The sequence below is a fragment of the Vanacampus margaritifer genome, chromosome 17 (genome assembly GCF_051991255.1).
Source record: "Vanacampus margaritifer isolate UIUO_Vmar chromosome 17, RoL_Vmar_1.0, whole genome shotgun sequence".
Classification (NCBI taxonomy): domain Eukaryota; kingdom Metazoa; phylum Chordata; class Actinopteri; order Syngnathiformes; family Syngnathidae; genus Vanacampus; species Vanacampus margaritifer.
This window is the reverse complement of record NC_135448.1, coordinates 8982956-9002431: the sequence shown is the minus strand read 5'-3', so window position 1 is coordinate 9002431 and position 19476 is coordinate 8982956. Positions and strand designations below refer to the sequence as shown.

The 19476-nt window shown below is 38.9% G+C and overlaps 1 protein-coding gene across 2 annotated transcripts in view; it reads left to right on the top strand.

Annotated features, from left to right (window-relative positions):
• epha10 (EPH receptor A10) overlaps positions 1 to 19476 on the top strand; it is a 437494-nt gene that overhangs the window by 52098 nt on the left and 365920 nt on the right. For both annotated transcript variants that reach the window (XM_077548084.1, XM_077548081.1), the window contains exon 4: positions 7113 to 7287. In XM_077548084.1, the coding sequence (XP_077404210.1) occupies positions 7205 to 7287 (83 nt within the window). In that variant the 5' untranslated portion in view covers positions 7113 to 7204. The remainder of the gene's footprint in view (positions 1 to 7112; positions 7288 to 19476) is intronic.

Below are 19476 nucleotides of genomic sequence, written 5' to 3'. Positions count from 1 at the left end.
CTGAGGCTCTATTTTTGTGAGGCCTGTTTAGCAGCAGCACACATCCTTCTCTTCTCTATACCGCTTGTCGTCATTAGCGTCTCGGCTGAACTGGAGCTTATCCCAGCTGACTTGTGATGAGAGGTGGGTACACCTTGATGAATAGTAATAGTAAAATAGCAACTGCCACAAAAATAGCAGCGCTAGCAATACTAAGCTAGCATCAGCACTGTATTAGCCACGTCTGCTACCAGAATACTACAATTTTACTGAAAATGAAATATACAATAAATTCTCATCAAATTTAATCGCTAGTCCGCCATTGTCAATGTGGGGAAGACAGGCGACATAGGCCGAATCCATTTTGTCAATCGCTAATGCTACATGCTATCTTGTTTGACAGTTCAACAAGACAATGCTCTCACCATTATCCAACCTTTTTGCTCTGTCCCAGCAACTATTTACCTTGCGCCTGTCCTGCATTGTAACACACTGAAAATATATAATATAGGTCAGGAGTCCTGCAGGTTTTAGATGTTTCCGCCCACTAGCACCCCTGATTCATATAATGAGCTCAACATCTAAAACCTGTAGGACTCAGGACCTCGAGGACCGAAATTGGTGAACCCTGCGCTAGAAGCTTGGCTTGCATTGGGTCTGCCCGGCGACCACATTGGAAAGGACTACATTTCCCATGATTCTTAGACACGAAAGCAGGAAGTAGTTCTAGTCTCGGTTCGGCAAAAATACGCCTGCTAGATGTGGATGAGAACGAGAATGCAATCATGAATGTGAAACTAAATGGGAAGAAATTTAACAGATAAATCCTCTTTTAATTGCTTTATCCTATGAATCGCTATGACAACGGTGTGATTGACAGACAAGGCAAAAAAACAAGATGTCGGAATGGGACCTGTATAACTTCGAGACATAAAAATGAGATTGGCAAAATCCACCAGGACTGTCCCGGTCATTTTTCTGCATAATTAATAGTTAAAACCTCGTTCATGCAGTCAAGTTCCACTTGCACCTTGTAAGTTGTAATAATTGTAGAAATGCAAACAAAAATGTCGACGGAAATGGATGAAACAAGCGCTGGTGTAAATTTGTAGTCCACCGCAGAGGAGCGACACATAATAATGGTGGTAAATGATAACGTGGAAAGTTAATGACCTCCCCTCCCCACAAGGAGGTCATCACGCGTCGAGAGGCAAGGCGCTGTCTCCATAACGGATTAATATAGACTCATATCACCCCACTTCGCATCCCTCCCTCCCATCCCTTCCCTTCCCCCTACTATCATTTCTCTCTCCCTCCATCCCGACTCTCAATCTCCCGGACACTCGTTCATCTTCCGCCATACGCCGCTGCTCCCATTTGTTCTCTCTTGACATGGCCTTTTACCTCAGATCCAATTGCCACCATTTTAATCGAGACAAAATTACATTACGGTGGGCTTCACTTCCTGCCTGCCTGTTTGCGCTTGTGTGTGTGTCTAGGCTATTTTGAGTTTGCTATAGGGTTCCTACATGGTCACAAAGATGAACTTCAATGTCACGCCACTAAAGGATTTTGTAGCCTACCGGAATTGCGCAAAGGGAGACAAATACGACACCTCCTGTCTTTGATGGATCTGTTGGACTGCTTGCATGAGGACATTCTACCGGGTGGATGTAAGCTGATTGGCTGGAAGAGTTGTGTCCCATTAATCTATTTATGTCCCATACAGTATAATATATTAGTCAGAGCCAAACAAATTGGATGGGATAAAGAGTAATTAGGCTGGATAATCAAACCTCTTTCGCTTTTTTCACACATACACATGGGCTATATAGATATTGGTGTCCAAATTATGGATCGAGGCCCATTTGTGGTCTGCAGCTTGTCTTTTATTGTCGCACAGCATCTTTTCCCATCCAATAAGCACATACATTCAAATCGTAGCATTCAGCATTCCCACGCAATTTACGCAGAAATTGCACTTTGTCTATTTGTCATATGCAATACATAAAATTTCAACAGTTATTTTTTTGTCATGGTTGTCATACTTGATTAAATTCTGAATACTCAGAGATGGCTTTTTGGCTGTTTGCCTCTCTGTGGCTGCAACAACTACAGCGCCATTTTATCGTCGAACCCCTTACCACGAATTCACACAGGAGCCCCGTGAGAGCATGCAAATGACTGAAGCGTATATATATTTTAACTGAGCCAGCAACTCTATAGAGAACACAGCAGGTAGTGCATCCCGAAGTTGGAATGAGTCAATGTAACTTTATGGTAATGAGGTGGAACATGGCAAGGGCAGCATGTTATAGGAGATTCACAAGTATAGAGCCAACGCGCTTTATGCTGCACAATAGAGGAAAGGAAAACAGAATAAGGAAAGATGGGAGAGTCTCCCCTCTTGAATATTAACTTCTTGAGTAATATTATACATTTTTGTATCACCTGGCCCTAGTTCTTGACAGACCTCGTATTTCACGCACAAAGTGTGCTTAATCAAGAACACCCTGCTTTTGGCGTCATTTAAAGCCAGACCAAACGTTACAATTAAAGGACGGTTCAACAAAAGCCTCCTAGTTATGCGCTGCAATTAACCACCTCAATGCTCATTAGTAAGGCCTGCTGTAAACAAATAGCTTGTGGAGTCTTGTCGTAATGCTATAAAAGAGCTAATTGCTCATTGAAGTCTTTTTGTCTCCCATATTTGATGGTAAAGTGTGGAGCTTTGCTTCAGGCATGACAGTTTATATGTTGCTGTGAGTAGCATTTTTTCCTGTGTCTTGTTCATAAATGCGGATAGTAGATATTATATATGATAATGTTTTTTTGTATTGTAATGCTAAGCGCACATCTTGCCTTACATGGAGAAAAGCCTTTGATTTTTGCCCAAAACTTGAATGTGACCAAAAACAGTTTTCTTAGTCAGGCCAGTAGTTTATTCCTATGCATATTTAATGCAGACCTGATGATTAAACAGTGCAGAGTCCATTACCGTGCTGCATTAAATGACATATAAAGACTTAAATTATCTCAAGTGTTTGTAGTATAATGGTGACTGCAGGTTCAATGAGAAACCCATTTAAACAAAGTGATATTGTACATTGAAATAAAAAAGATTTGTTATGCAAAAAACTACCACAGGTTGTCATTTTTTTTGCTGCTGTACGGCTTAAGTACCAATACAGACGCTCCCCAACTTACGATCGAGTTACGTTCCGAGCGATCGTTCGTAAGGTGAATTTGTTCGTAAGTTGCTTCAGTGCTATATTTTGTATTATAATTTATGTTTAAAGAGAATACGTACAGTACTGGACTACGTATGTTAGAGAGAGAGAGAGCGAGAGACACACACAGTATGTACATGTACGTAATAAGATAAATAAAATGAAGTTTAACTTACTTTTGGAAGATGTACTCGATGCTTAAGGATTTGATGGAGGAGGAGGAGGAAGAGGAGGATTTTATATCATGAGAGGTTCTTCGTCGTCGCTTGATGGGCTTCAAAAGTTACTTCCTCCTCCGTAACTTCAATGTAGGAAGAAGTTGAGGGTCGCGGAGAAGAAGATGAGGGTTGATGAGTATCTTCCTTGGAGGATTTACTAGAAACTGGCCGAAAGAAGCGATCTACGATTGCACAGTTTTCTTCTTTTTTCATCATAAATGATGCGGTAGCACTGTATGGCATCATTCAATTGATTTGCAACCTTTGTGCAACATTCAATATTTGGGTCTTGCTGCTCGAAGAGTGCGATGGCTTTATCTATGAGCGACAGGCGTTTCTTCTTCTTCCTCCTCCTCGACACGTTGCTGAGCCTCCAATGCTGGGTGAGCTCTCACAGCGCCAAGCGTCGGTATTAGCGGCGGAAAGAAGCACTACAGTACTCGGAAAAAGGTGCGCAATACAAAATCTAACTTACAGCATCTCTTTCCGAACATTTTTTGACATGCGCGCAGACATGTTCGTATGTACCGTTGTTCGTAACTCGAATGTTCGTAAGTAGGGGAGCGTCTGTATTGCTATCATTAGCACACGACTGCCATCATAAACAAATACAATTTTTTTTTTTTTTACCTGAAAAAGGAAGAGTTCTGAACTAAAATGTAAACTTTGGCAGTTTTTCTGATACTGCCGCGGACATTCACTTCTCTGTACGCTCGTTTCAAGTATCATATGGACAGATGTGAGGCCATCAGCATTTGACAGCTTAGACTTTCCCGCTTTTGTAAGCATATTATTCCCTTGCCCGTGGCTCACCAATTGACATTAGAGCAGCGTTGCAAAATTGCCACCTGGCAAGTTTTTGTGTCCTTGACTGCAGGTCAGTGCCGATTTGAAAAGTTATTATGGCTTTCACAACAACGCGGAGTACACGTTATGCTATCCGAGGTACAACAACCAGCAATGAAAACATTGAACTCCTAGAGCAGGCTTTGGCGCAAAGCCAGCGATCCAAAGGGGTGCGTCGGAACTCATTTTGATCAGCATAAGCTCGATTCAGGGGATGTTTTCAAGAGTGGTAAAGCTTCATAACCAAATCCAACAATTGCTGAACTGCTGTTTTTGCCCTTCTATAAATGTGTGTGTATATGGTACCTTTTGGTTTACTGTTTGACTGCTAAGAGTTTATTTTTGGTTCACAAATCCCAGCAGGTCTTGACATTGTGAGGCTCTAGTGTCAGTTCAGGCGGTCTACCATACAACATCTGTATTCTGTGATGATTGAGATTGGTGAAACAAGAAATTCACAATGTCAGGGATTTTTTTTTGACCCTACAGATACAATTCTGAGATTGCTTTGTCTGTCATCATCCATAGGGGCGTTTCTCAACGCCTTGGGGGCCCCAAGCAAGGCTGACCGAGGAGCGGCCCCAACACACGCACACTCACACACACACATGCACGCACGCACACACAAACCTGGACAATGGATAAATAAATATAGCTTTTATTTAATTATTTACATGGACAAAAAATGAAAGCAAACAAAAGAAAATAGCCTAAAATATTTGGTTTGCAGGGTTTGCAGGTTTACTGAATATGACTTGATTGCTTTCAATTAGACCAATACCAAAATGTGTTAATGAAGAGAAAAAAACTAAATATTGATTAAAGGTATATTTATATATTGTATATATTTACCTTTTCTGTTCAGTTTAGTATTATGTTTAATTATACTGTTTATCCAACAAGAGGAATTCTAGTCATGGGAAGTTTGGCTCTTCAACTCGTTCAAACCAAAAAATGCATACATACGTTTTTTTAATTTAATTAATTTGTGTTGCATTCCCCAAAACGTATTTATACATTTTTTTATGTTTTTCATGCTAGAGCATACCGAAGGCTTTGATGCAGCTTTTGACATGAAGAGGTGGCTTAAAGAAATTGTAGTTATTACAAAAAATTACCAGCATGTGGCAGCAGAGTATAAGAGATCAACCAGGGCCATGTTGCAACAAGCTCTTTTTGCCAGTGTTTTCAACAGGTTTGTGAATAATGATGAAACTTAGCTATATTTTAATGCTAATAAAACGGAAACAGATACAAATATGTTTTTTTGTCATGATAAAAGAAGAGACTCAAATTTTTCTTTTGGTAGGTTCCATGTTTTTATAGCAATATAACACAATATTATGTAGGCCTTACAAAATCAGTCAAAATCCAGTAATATAGCCAGGAGCGAAGGGGGTTGCTTCAGTGAAAATGGCTGGGAGTGAATGAGTTCAATTAGGATCTTGTGCAGCCTTAATATTTTATAAAAACTAAGGATTTGTTTGTTGTAAATCCTTCTGTGTTCATTGTTTAAATCTGTACGATAACCTGCTTTTATCCCATAATTACTAAATCAATTTAACCAACGTGCCATCATTACTGTGTAGTTTGGCAGTGCGTTGTCACTGATATGGGCCAGTCTCTTGGGTCCCGGTTTGGGGTCCGAGGCGAATGCCTGGATTGCCTGCCCAGTTTCGTCTCTTTTCATGCTTGCCCGAGTGAGGTCTTGGCCAATTTAAGTGTGTAAAAACTTGCATTCACAGGAATCTGTAGTCACAGGTATGGCAATGGCCACTTTACATAATCTGAAGAGCTCAAGGTAAACTTCTTTGAATGTTTCTATGAGATTTGTGAAATCCGCCATACACTGTTTCCTGGGGGTCCACTTGAACCTGGGTTAGCATCAGTGTGTAAAAAGAAAGTGAACAACTTATTCTCCTGCAAGAAATTGACAAAAAGAGTTTGTTAAAAGTGAGGCAGTCCATCAGTGTAAGCTGTGCACGTTAAGTGTCATTTAATTGGATGAAAGCTTTAAGTGCAAGGCCTGATGGGAGTCAGCTGCATCATGTGGAAATGATTTACCTTTAAAGCACATTGAGTGAATTGGAGATAAACAAAATACAAACGAAAACTAAGCAAATGTGTCAAATTTATTAAATAGTCCTTTCCACAAATGGTAACCTCTTTGTCCAATGTTAAGTGTAAAATGCAGCTTGTGTAATTGATATAATAGATATAAAAAAAAAAAAGTGTGTACAACCAAAGCTGTGTTTTCCTCACCCCACATAAATAGGACGAGAGGACTGCACTGGAGTCCAAACACAGACACATTAAGCACAGGGTAAAATTAGTCTCTCCATACACCCCTTTTAAAGGTAATTCCTGAGCATGACTTCGGGGCGTTTTTTTCCTTTTCCAGCGAAAAGCATCTACAGGCTAATTTTGGTGTCCTCATGTGTACTTGTGTAGTGTGCTAGAATGGAGTCCCCCCCCCCCCACATGTAAACAGCGACAAAGAGCTCTTCTCATCATAGTGTTTGTGATAATGAGTCTATGTGATTATTTGTGTAGAGTATTTGACAAGTGGAGGTTTGGTGCTTATTTCACTGCACTGCAGAGGAATCGAAAGTCAGGAACCCTAACCCTCTCCCAATTGTTCTTCATAAATTTACTTGGAGTAATTGCCCATAAAACTGAAATTGACCCTACAGGCTGGCTTCCATTTTGGCTTCACTATCCAGATCTAGCTTTGTCCATCTCTTAGTACAGTTCATGGTTCAACAAGCCCCGTCCCTCCCTCCCATGACCATCTGCGAATGTGTAACATATCACTGTCTCCACCCGTGTGTGTCCGTAGGGGTACTCCATGTCCTCCTACGATGCGACAACGCCAGTGAATGAGTGCTTCGTCCCCCACAGTGTCCCAGGGGACTAGCATCTGTCGCCGTGATGCACTCGCCACTGCTACAAACTCCATTACCCGCTGTCCTGCTTCTCTGTCATTGTCAGCCACGTTCCAGGACCCACACCGGGTAGGTGCAACACACACGTGCACATGCGTTTGAACGCAGTTGTGTGTGTATGCTGGCGATGCTTTTAGGTGCTGTGTGAGCCAAGTAGGATTAATGAAGACGTATGTTTTGTGGTCAACATTTTGGTCAGTGAGGTAAAGTGAGAAACCCGCCTACTGCCCAGTGTTGCCACAGTTATCTTGAAGAAATAACTGAGTTACTTAACTGATTACTTGCTTTGAAAAGCAACTTGGTCAATTTAGTGATTGCTTGTTTTAAAAAGTAATTTGTTACTTTACTGATTACTTGCTTGAAAAAGCAATTTCGTTACTTTACTGGTTTATTACTTGAAAAAGTAATTTTGTTACTTTACTGGTTGCTTGCTTGAAAAAAATATTTAGTTACTTAACTGTTTTCTTGTTTGGGGAAAAAAAAAAGAACCTAGTTATTTTACTGATTACTTGCCCGAAAAGGCAATTTAGTTACTTTACTGGTTACTTGCTTGAAAAAGTAGTTAAGTTATTTAACTGATTACTTGCTTGAAAAAGTAACCTAGTTAGTTTACTGCTTACTTGCTTGAAAAAGCAACTTGGTCATTTTGTTGTTTACTCATTTTAAAAAGTAACTTGTTACTTTACTGATTACTTGCTTGAAAAAGGAAGCTACTGATTATGTGCTTGAAATAGTAATTTAGTTACTTTACTGGTTACTTGTTTGAAAATGTCTCTTGGCCATTTTATTGATTACTTGTTTTAAAAAGTAACCAGTTACTTTGCTGATTACTAGCTTGAAATAGTAATTTAAAACACAGAAGAAAGACAGTCTTTCTCGACTTCACTTGACAAAAATACATTATTTTTAATTTCTCAAATACAGGCAGTCTTATTTACTTGGCATACTGTACTATCAAGACAACTCTCTTTCTAATAAAGTTTTTGATAAGTCTCTTGGATTGGATTTCATGAAATTGTACAGGCATACCTAATAAAGTGGCAAGTGAGCACATTCGGCTGCCTGCCTACTAGCTCAAACGCAGAACAACACTCCCACACGCATTATCTTTAAAAAAAAAAAAAGCCCATTGAAGGCCCTTTCCCTCTCTTCATTTCCAGAAGGGCTCATCATAATGGCTTGCAAAAGCCTGGGGAGCTTTTCTGCACACACTTTGGTAGCTCTTTCATTAACGAATACCCAATTCACTCCGTTTGAAAGGCTAAAATTTTGTGTTTTTACATGTGAGGGCTTTAAATTATGTCTCTTCTCATTAGCTACAAGGGTTGAAATGCAAAAAAATATTGTAAGCTTCGGATCATGCAGCAAGATTGAAAAAAATAATTCTGTGTTTTTGATAGCATACTATACATTGTGTCGACCTGACTTGCATGTGTTTAAAAAAAAGAAGTTTTCGATGTATGAAAAGTTTTACTTTAGGTAAAAGAAAGCCACAAACTACGTATGTCGATGTCAACAGACAAAACATAAAATACAATGGAAGAAAACACTGAGTAGCAAACAAAAGAGAACATTGAGTAGGAAAGCAAACTCACAACAGTGCAATTGGAGGATTAAGAAATATTAAGCCATTTCTGCAACATTATCCCAAAGTAAATCCTTCCAATATTTGGTGTCATTCACAGCTGACAGAATGAGGTTGTTATTTTTGGGCTTGCTAAATTATTACAACTTCGGAGAGATTACTTGAGGCATTTATTCTGTCTACAATGCAATTTCTTTTTGAATCAGTTGCATGGGGAGATACAAGCCTTGCACGCCCAGAGGACACAAAGACACACATTTTTTCCCCCTAACAAACACACATTACCAGATAAAAAAATTTGGAATTTACTGGTACTGTAGTATCGTTTTACTATATTCACTTGTTTGCAAAGCCAAATTCAAATAGCATATTAGTTAAACGTCTTTTGTACGTCATCTCAGAGCTATATACAGTATATATATATATATATATATATATATATATATATATATAATTATTATTATTATTATTATTATGGGTGTTAGAAAAAATCGACAATATCGGCAATAAATCGCGATATTACAGCGCGCAATTCTCGAATCGATTCGATATGCGGCCGAATCGATTTTTTAAACATCCATTTTTTATGGGAATTTTCAACAAAACGTCTTACTTAGTGTTAGGATTCACACATTAGGCATGGAAGAATGTTATATTAATGGAACATTAAGCCTTAATATTTTATTTCAATGCTGTTCAAACATGAAACAGACTGCAACCTGTTTGTTAAATGCAGTGGCTCAGTTTTAAGCCTGAATTTTCAGATAAATAAATACATTTTCATGCAAATCTTACAGTGTACATGTACAAGTTTACTGATTAGTATTTTCTAAATTTGAGTAAAAAAAAAAAAATCGCAATAATCAATTTATAGATTCGTATCGGGATTAATCGTATTGAAACGAATCGTGACCTATGAATTGTGATACGAATCGAATCGCCAGGTACTAGGGAATTCACACCCCTAATATATATACTAAAATGAGCAAATTAGCAAATACTTTTTGGTGAACAACTTAAGTCATTGAATAACTTCTCACGGCACACTAGTGTGCAACAAACAACAACCTGTTTGGGAATTGTTGAAAAGTTAACTGTTTTATATGTCAGACTGCTTTTGTGTCGTAAAATGTGAGGTGACAAGCTCAAGGGCATTTGACCATAGGGATTACACTGCATTGTAGTTTCATTTTTCCAAACTAATGGTACGCAATGATTTTTAACATGTCCTATTTATCAGCACCACATAGTGTCTTGCGTCTTCGGCTAACTGCAACCCCCTCTAGAAATAAAACGGAATAATATCTTTTGTTCCTGGGAGGTGAAAGGCGGGTCAGATTTTGTCTGCTAAGCAATCACTGCGGTGGCTGACTTTAATTGCTGCAGGCGCAGGGTGGTCTTTGAAGGTGACATTGTAAAGTAAATAACACAACAGAGATGATGAAGAAAAAACAAAAGTGACAGGGATGCCCCCATTCATTTATTTTGCAGCCTCTTCCCACTGATGATGCTTGCATTACAAAAATGAGACGCTCCATTGTCCTCTTGCCACTCACCATGTTACGGAAGAGGATTAGGGCCAGCGAAGAGAAAAAAAAAGCTTGGCAGGATTCTGACTTTAAAGTCAGAATTCTGACTTTATTCTCAGAATCCTGACTTTAGTCAGAATTCTCACTTTAAAGTCAGAATTCGCATTTTAAAGTTAGAATTCTGACTTTATTCTCTGAATTCTGACTTTAAAGTGGGAATTTTGACTTTATTCTCAGAATTCTGACTTTAAAGTCAGAGTTCTCATTTTAAAGTTAGAATTCTGACGTTATTCTTGGAAATCTGACATTAAAGTAAGAATTCTGACTTTATTCTCTGAATTCTGACTTTAAAGTGAGAATTTGACTTTATTCTCTGAATTCTGACTTCAAAGTGAGAATTCTGACTTTATTTTCTGAATTCTGACTTTAGTGAGAATTCTGACTTTAAAGTCAGAATTCTGAATTTATTCTCAGAATTCTGACTTCCACAATTCATAGCTCTATGTCACAAGTCAGAATTCTCACTTTAAAGTCAAAATACTGACTTTAAAGTGAGAATTCTGAATTTATTCTCAGAATTCTGACTTTCTGACTTCAACAATTCATAGCTCTGTCACAAAGTCAGAATTCTCACTTTGAAGTCAAAATTCTGAGATTAAAGTGAGAATTCTGCCAACCCCTTTTTTTTCTCTTCACGAGCCCTAATCCTCTTTCGTACCATGCGTCTATTTCCATATTTATTTATTCCCTCTCTCATGTTGAATATTAATACTAATGGTGCCAAGGTGGGAATTTGTCGAGGAGAGAGAGAGAGAGATGAGGAGGGAAATAACCAGTGAGATGCTTTAGCTGATGAGATGGCATCACAGATAGAGAATGATTGACTTGGAGAACACAGGAAGAGGGAAAGGGGGGGACGAGGGGGGGTGATAAGCGATGAATGGAGGGCAGAGGAGAAGAGGCGAGATCAACATGGCACTAATTGTTTCCTCTGCACCCCAACCGAGCCTCCATCAGCCATTCATCACCTCGCCGCAATCAGTCCACAGCAGACACATTGGCAAATGAGACCCTCCTTTCACTCCATCCATTAAGGAGGCAGCAACACGGAGGTGCGCCGCGCAAAAGAGGGAGGCGCGTTTGACGCCAATGCGATTGTAGGAGCAGAACCCCTGTTTGTCTGATGAGCTTGTCCCTCTTTCGCCCGTGGTCCAACAACACAAACACATTTTTCATTTTCTCCTTGTTCGGGGCGCTACCCCATCAATCACCTCTGCTAAATCAAATGGAAAATCATCCAACTTGCTGCATGCGCCCTGGTACGAAAGGCAACACAGTCAAACATGGCCGCGCAGCTCATCGCGTTTATTAAGGAAGCATTCTAATTAGCAAGCGCAAATGAGCTTAGTTCCAGCGCCGCGGCTGCCAGCTGGGTGCGACTCGGGGAATAAAAATGTGACTGTGAAAAATCAAATGTCCAATAATAGCTGGAACCGCAACTTGACAACCAGCATTACTGATGTCATAGGATTAGCACGTTCGCCGCACGAAGGGATTTGGGTTTCACGCTTTTAACAATTGAAACAAATGAGGCAAAAATCTGCCGTAATGTATTCTCTAAACTGTATTCATAGACACGAGTCAGTGGATGTTTGGGCCACACGGAATGTCTTCGGCACACTGTGATAACATGCCCAACACTTTCTTTATTTCCAAGCAGTGTAAGTCTCTCAAATGCTTATCTTCACGGCACTGCCAGTTGCCAAGGTCAAATGCGATCTTTAAATCTCAGTCCGTGCAGTGTACCTGTCTTTTACTGCACAAAGTAAAACACATAAAGATAAGTGTTTTGTCAAGCAGGAGACGGCCTTGTGAAATAGTGAACGTGGATGTCTTTATCAGGTTTTGAGTTATGTGGGAGCCAATGGGGGGCTGAGCTCCCCTCTGCTCCCAGAAAGGCAGTCAAATCATATATTGTGTATGCGCCACAATTCCACTTGTTGGCAGAGTGCCAAGCAAACTACTGAAAGTGAAACCAGACTTTACCTGTGAGATGACTGTCTTTACTTTTGAAATTCATGGAACCTACCAAAAGAAAGATTAGTCTCTTCTTTCGTCAGGAAAAACAAGTATGATTGTATCTGTTTCCGTTTTGCAGCAATTAGCATTAAAAAAATAGCTAAGTTTCATCATTATTCCCAAACACTGGCAAAAACAGCTTGTTGCAACATGACCCTGGCTGATCTCTTATACTCTGCTGCCACCCGCTGGCCGTTTTTTTGTAATAACTACCTTTGCCTTAAGCGACTTCTTCAGGTCAGAGGCTGCATGAAAGCCTTCTGTATGCTCTAGCATAAAAAGAGCATTTAAAAAAACATGATACATGCTTGGGAATGAATAACAAAGTATTAAAAAACTTATGTATACGTATTTTAGTTAATAACCGAGTAATTGTTTGGAGCAATTTTATTAAAATTTAAAAGTGTCCAAATCCTCTGATTTCAGCTTATCAAAAGTAATTGTTCACTAAATCCTGTAGTCCTGCATGAAAGAAGATTGATTATCTTCTGTGTTTAATTTAAATAAGACATTTGCAAACATTTGTTTTTACTTTGGAAAACAATGACTGAACCTTTAACATAGTACATCAACCCCCCTCCCTTTAAAAAAATAAATAAATCACTATACGTATACAAAGCACAAAATAAATACCAATCCCTGATTAATAAACCATCATCATCTGTTGACATCATGCTTTTGTAATATATATATATATATATATATATATATATATATATATATATATATATATATATATATATATATATATATATAAATTTATTATTTATTAACGCTGTCACGATTGAAATAAAATATAAAATTAATAAATAAACTAAAATTGTAAAAAAAATTATCTTTATATTGCTGAGTACAGTTCCAAAAGCAAAAATGTTTTCCTCCACTTTCTGTTCTTTGTCAAACTCTGATTTGTGAATACATCACATTATTGATTAATTACGATAATTTCCTGAGACTAACATGCACTTGTATATGATCCAATATTGTATTCCATATAGGCTAACGTCCATACCAGGGGTCACCAACCTTTTTGAAGCTGAGAGCGACTTCTTGGAAACTGATTAATGCAAATAATCGGCCGATATTAGCTCTTTTAAATAATCAAAAATCAGCAAATAAATCGGCCGATTATTTTTACTTATGTATCTATTTTTGTACACATTAGCAAACTACAAAATAAGACAAAGATAATACATTTCCCCCAAAATAGGCTGAAAATCAGTCAATTATTGCCGATTTTGCTCTTTGTTGTAAAGTTAAATAAATATAAAATATACCCGTATCGGCCGATGCCAATACGATATTGATACCATGCCATATACTCACTTGGCTGTAAAATTATTACTATCTTGGTCAGGCACTGCTTAAAAATCTTTGTGAAACAGGAAATGCTTGCCCCGAACACCTATCATGCTTAAGTCATACAGTAAATGTCAAAATTTGTATTTCATAAATGATACAGTTGTACACATAATACTCAGCCAGTAATTCATCCTAGCATGTTATTCAAGCGCCTCACCACATGAGAGCTGGCTCATGAATGGCTCTGTAGCAATTTATGTAAAAAGAAAAAGAAAAAAAAGTAGTCTCTCTCCATTGCGGTGTTAGTGTTTATTGCCCTTATTGACTTGACCAATCACAGGCAGCCCTTCAGCTCCAGTATTCTCCACAGGCAATAATTAGACATCACCTTCTCACATGCTCCGTGACCCCTATATCAGCAGATGCTTGTTGACAAAAGAACACAACACCCGTCTTTCTTCTCCGTCATCTTAAAAGTATCAGTGCACCTCCTCTGTGTGGCTTACGATCCCGTCTTGATTTCATTTTCGACGTTCTAAATTAATTACGCCTCATGCCGTGAGGAGTTTATTCATTTATCGCTGGAACATCGCAGAAATTGCATTAGATGGGATGTCCCCATCCACCACCGGCCCCTCCCTTAGGAGCCTTTTCTTCCAAAAGCCGCTTGATTGTTGAGAGTCTAATCCAGACTCTGCAGCAGTGCTTATTTTTTTTATTAGTTGGGGTGGGAGTCGAAGGGGGGGGTGGGGGTTGGGGGGCGGGTCAATTAAGTCGGCTTCTTCTTGAGAGAAAGAATAAGCGAAAGGGGGGGATGAAGATGAAAAGGGAGCTTAAGTGACACGTGTACTTGTGATTATTAATGCACACATTTAATTACAGGAAAATGCTTGGATTTTCTGCACTTAAAATAATTCATATTAGAGCAAGCATGAGCCAAAAGGGAAATGGTGTCATGGGAAAGTAGAGAAAGAAAAGGCTAACTATCATGACCGCAATGAAAATCACACCAAACCTGCAGTGGAAAGCTTTTAAATACCTCTAAAACACTCTGTTTTGTTTTCAAGTGGCCCCTTGATAATTTTTGGAAATAAAAAACTAATAAATAACTTTGTTTTGGTGCACGGATTTTTATTTTTATTTTTCAATATTAAAAAAAGGAAGTTTTTTGGTGGAAAATGTTAAGACACTGATCAAGAATTTTATTGCCATATATCTTTGCAAAAATTAACATTTTCAAATGAACATTTTTTTGGCCCCCGCTACCGATTCCGATACCCCGCTTTGCAGTATCAGACGATATCGAAGTTTTTTTTCCCCAACATGAAAAAGCCGTCCTGCCATTGGTTCAGAGCATTAAAGGGCCAATAGGATATCTTAGCTCGGCATGCAGTGAAAATGTCACACATCAGTGAATGTCGTGTATAAGCAAGACACAATCTGCCGCATCCAAAGTCCTATATTAGCATCAGAATGAATGGTATCGGCATGTTACTTGTAAGTACTCATCGATACCGATACCACTGTTTTAATGCAATAACGGGGCCTCTGCTGATACCAGTATCGGTATCGGAACAACACTAGTTATTTTTAGGACAGGCCTGCGGGCTACTCACGTCCCTGGGAACTAGATAGTGCCCGTCGTGGCTGACTACTGTTTAAAGTTGTAATGCCACCGTTCACCACTAGATGGAAGACATGGCTTTGTTGCACTTGCACTGGTCTACTGATTTTTATTCTCTTTCTATTTGTTATTATTTGATTGTATGACTCTTGCTCCGTGCACACATGGAGTGAATGTAAATGATTGGCGTGTATGTACGCTCATGCTGGATGATTGTAGCACGAACAAATACAGTAGGTGAGTCAATAACATTTTTTTGGAATATAGTGGACCTGGCTCCTCTTTGTTTCCTGTAACATTGCAGGGCATAGTGCACTGGGGGGGGGGGGGTTCAATGGGATTAACTGATCCTTTCCTACTCCGATAATCCATTTTGTTTTGCCTCTTTGTTCTGATTGCTCTCCTTTTCTGTCACGCATCACGATGCCAAAGTATGTCGTCTCTTTTGATTCCTCTTTTCTGGTTGTTTTCACCTTCTTTCAAAATCTGACATTACAAGTTATGTCGTGTGTTGCATCTTCTCAGCCTCATTTGAATTCTTTAGTAGCCTGGTAATTAGCCCGAACTGAAGCTTCCTTCATTCATCCTCTGATTGCTCTGAAGGCCCCCATTGTTCTGTAATTGGCAAAAACAGCAGTCAGTGATAAAGAGCCAGAACCTGTTTGACTCACAGTCAAGGGACCGCATCAATGCCGCAAAGTTGAAAATATGATTTCCTAGGGCCCTTAGAATCACATTTCTCAGCCTAAAAGTGAGATGTGATTGGTTAATTCCAAACACAGCCACATCTCCGTTTGATCAACCGTAATCCTTATGTTTTATGTATGTAAAATGGATGACTTGGTCAGTGCATGGTTATTACCGTCCTTGATGTGCCCTTGTCTTTAACAGTGATATGGTAGATTTATGTGTGCCCCTCAGGCACTGTGGAAGTGGTGGTTTGGGGGTGGGGGCTTTCATGTCATAAATTAGCAGCTGGTCATGAGTAAAAGCAGAGTGAGTGGGTGAAAAAGCTATGTTTTCACATACTGCTGGTTTATCAGGATCACATCTTGATCCTGTGCTGGTGATGTCTTGATATATATATTTTTTCTTCTCCCCACCTCAACTTTCCGCTCTTCCGTCCCGGGTTTTAATGCTTGTTATCCCTATGTAATCCCTCCACTTGAAGACATGCCTCCTAATCAGTGCACTTCAGGGGTCTCCGTACTTGCAAATGTGAAATCTTGCATGAGCCATCAGACAGCAACTAGACTACCAATTTGGTTTTATTTTTTAAAATATACTGCATATTTTACATTTCTGGTGCAAACAACTGTCAGTGCTCCCGCCCAAGAAAATGATTGATAGATCATGTGTATGCGCTATGTATCCTCGAACCTGCTGTGGGCTTTTCACCAGTGGCGTTGCGTGGGCTGTTGCAGCATTCACCTCTGCGTGCTCTGCTCGTGTGTTGCATTTTTTTTCCCCCCACAATTCAGAACAAAAACAATTTACAGAGAAAAAAAACATCTGCTGATATCTGTTGAGGCTGAATTATGTTTATGTTTATATAATGTATCGGTCGGTCCATTTTCTATATTGCTTATTCTCATTGGGGTAGTTTATTCATTCATTTATTTATTTATTTCAATTTTTCATCTCATAATAAAACGAGAGCTCCAGGCTTTTACGTAAAGGATTATATTTATAATATTTGTAGTATTTTGGTGCTGTTTCTCTTAAGGGGTTTTTAGGTGCTTGCTATGAAAGTGTGGAACTTTTTTGCCCGACAAATATGTATGAATGTATTTGCAAAAATGTATTTAAATACGTTCATTTGTTGTTGTTGTGCAAATTCATTTAAATACAATTAAATTTATTTGCAGGTACGTTCGAATTTACTCGTAGGCTAAATGCTTAAAAAAAAAAAAAGATTTCCTGTCAAATACCTTAGGAAATAAATTACCGTAAACATTGTTTTAATTTCTTTGATTTATTCTTATGTCTGCAGTGCATGATTTCCATTCGTTTTTTTTCCCCATAATGTTACGGGCAATTGACGTCTGCAGGCACCATATGTACGATTCTAGTATTTATTCTCTAAGTATGTCAGAATATATTTGCTAGTACGCTTAAACAGTAATTGAAATTACGACTTAACGTATTTGCATGTACGTTCAAACGTCGAAACATTTTTGACTGGCAAATACTTTTAAACGCATTTCCCAGTCAAAAGGGCTTACTCCACATTGGCAGTTTCCACACTGTCGTACATTGCTGTATTCCATGGAAAATTAAATAAAATAAATAATAATAACAATAATCACCTGTGGTTAAAATTTAGGGGGGAAAAAATAGGCAAATGATATCAAACAGTATCTTTTCACCATCACAACGCCTTTAACGTGACTTCAGGTTTTACTTTTCACTGAGGGTAAAGCCAGTCAAGAGGATAGTTCTCAGTTGAGAGTACTTGCTTCATATGCCAGTTTATGATGTCAGGGGCAATAAATTGTTTCAACAACGCACCCAGGTGTCCACTGGGTTGTATTGTTTTAGCTGTGCCAAAGTACCCGACACTCCTAGACACGTAATCCTAAATATGCTACGATCTTTTCCGCCGCATTTCCTACATTATCTCTTTACATTCTTCTCTGACCTCTTCTGTGCTCTGGCTTTGAAGTGGTCTTCGTCTCAAGATGAATCCGTAGCATTGATCCATCCCTCTTTATTGGCTCTGTCAGCATTCTTAAAGCAGCTTGAAAAGACAAAGATGGCCCAGTAAGAGAGGACAGAATTGAAAGAGGAAACCGATAAAGGGAGGGGGAGAATGTGTTGAAGGAAATAAAATGTTAAGAGGCAATGCTTGGATCAGTCAGGGTATTGGCATTTCATTGCATCAGCGTGCATCCGCAGTCATTTACATTTGCGTGTGTTACACGCGCACCCGTGTTTGGGGAAACGGCATCAGCAGCAGGGGATTGATGCAGTTTGCTTTGGTTAGATTTGTATTTGGTCAGCCTCAATAGATAAGCCAATGTAGCGTGCTATTACACACACTGCAGTCAGGTGGGTTAAATAGAATATACACATCGAGTGCTACACAACAGTAAAATCTATTCATTTTTGTCCCGCATCCAAAAACATGACCTGGATTTAATCCCAAATCTTATGTCCTCTTTGTTTCATTGTTTGTTCTAATGGTTTCATTTAATCATGTTGTCAATAAAACTCAAACTCCGTTTGTATGTGCGTGTGGAATAGCAGTGTACTGAATAATGAATATTGAATGCCAGAATTTGGATGAAGAATGGAAGAGTTGCATGCTATGTTTTCTGTTCTGACCTTAGAGTCTCAATTGCTCAGTCATAGATTTTAACTCGACACAAGACGTAACTTGATTTGATGTATGTCATTTTTATGTTGCTTTGTGCTGAATAAAGGCTTATATATGACAAAACAAGAGTCACAACTACAGCACCTTAAATACAGGCGCATAACTGCATAGCAACTGACAAGTTCATCATCATAAGGTACTTCGCAACTGCACAGCAACTGACAAGTTCGTCATCACATGGGACATAGCAACTGCACATCAACTGACATCAAATCAAGGGACATAGGAACTGCACAGGAACTGTCAACATCATAACACAATGTCACAAATACAGAACTTAAATACAGCACCTATGAGTGACAATTACAGGATCTATAGCAACTGACAGTCTGACAACTTTATCATCACAACGGACATCAACTGCATAGCAATTGAGAACTTTATCATCACAAGGGAAATAGTAACTGCATAGTAACTACTAAATATCTCAAGTAACATAACAACCACATATCAACAGACAACTTCATCATCACAAGGGACATATAAAATGCACAGCAACTGACAACTTCATCATCAAAATGTCACACATACATAAAGAGTGACGGTTACATGATCTATAGCAACTGCATCGTAACTGACAACGTCATCATCACAATGTCACAAATACGTAACTTAAATACAACACATACGAGTGACAATAACAGGATCTATAGCAACTGCATAGCAACTGACAGTCTGACAACTTTACCATCATAAGGGACAAAATAACTGCACAGCAACTGACAACTTCATCATCACAAGTGACATCAACTGCATAGCA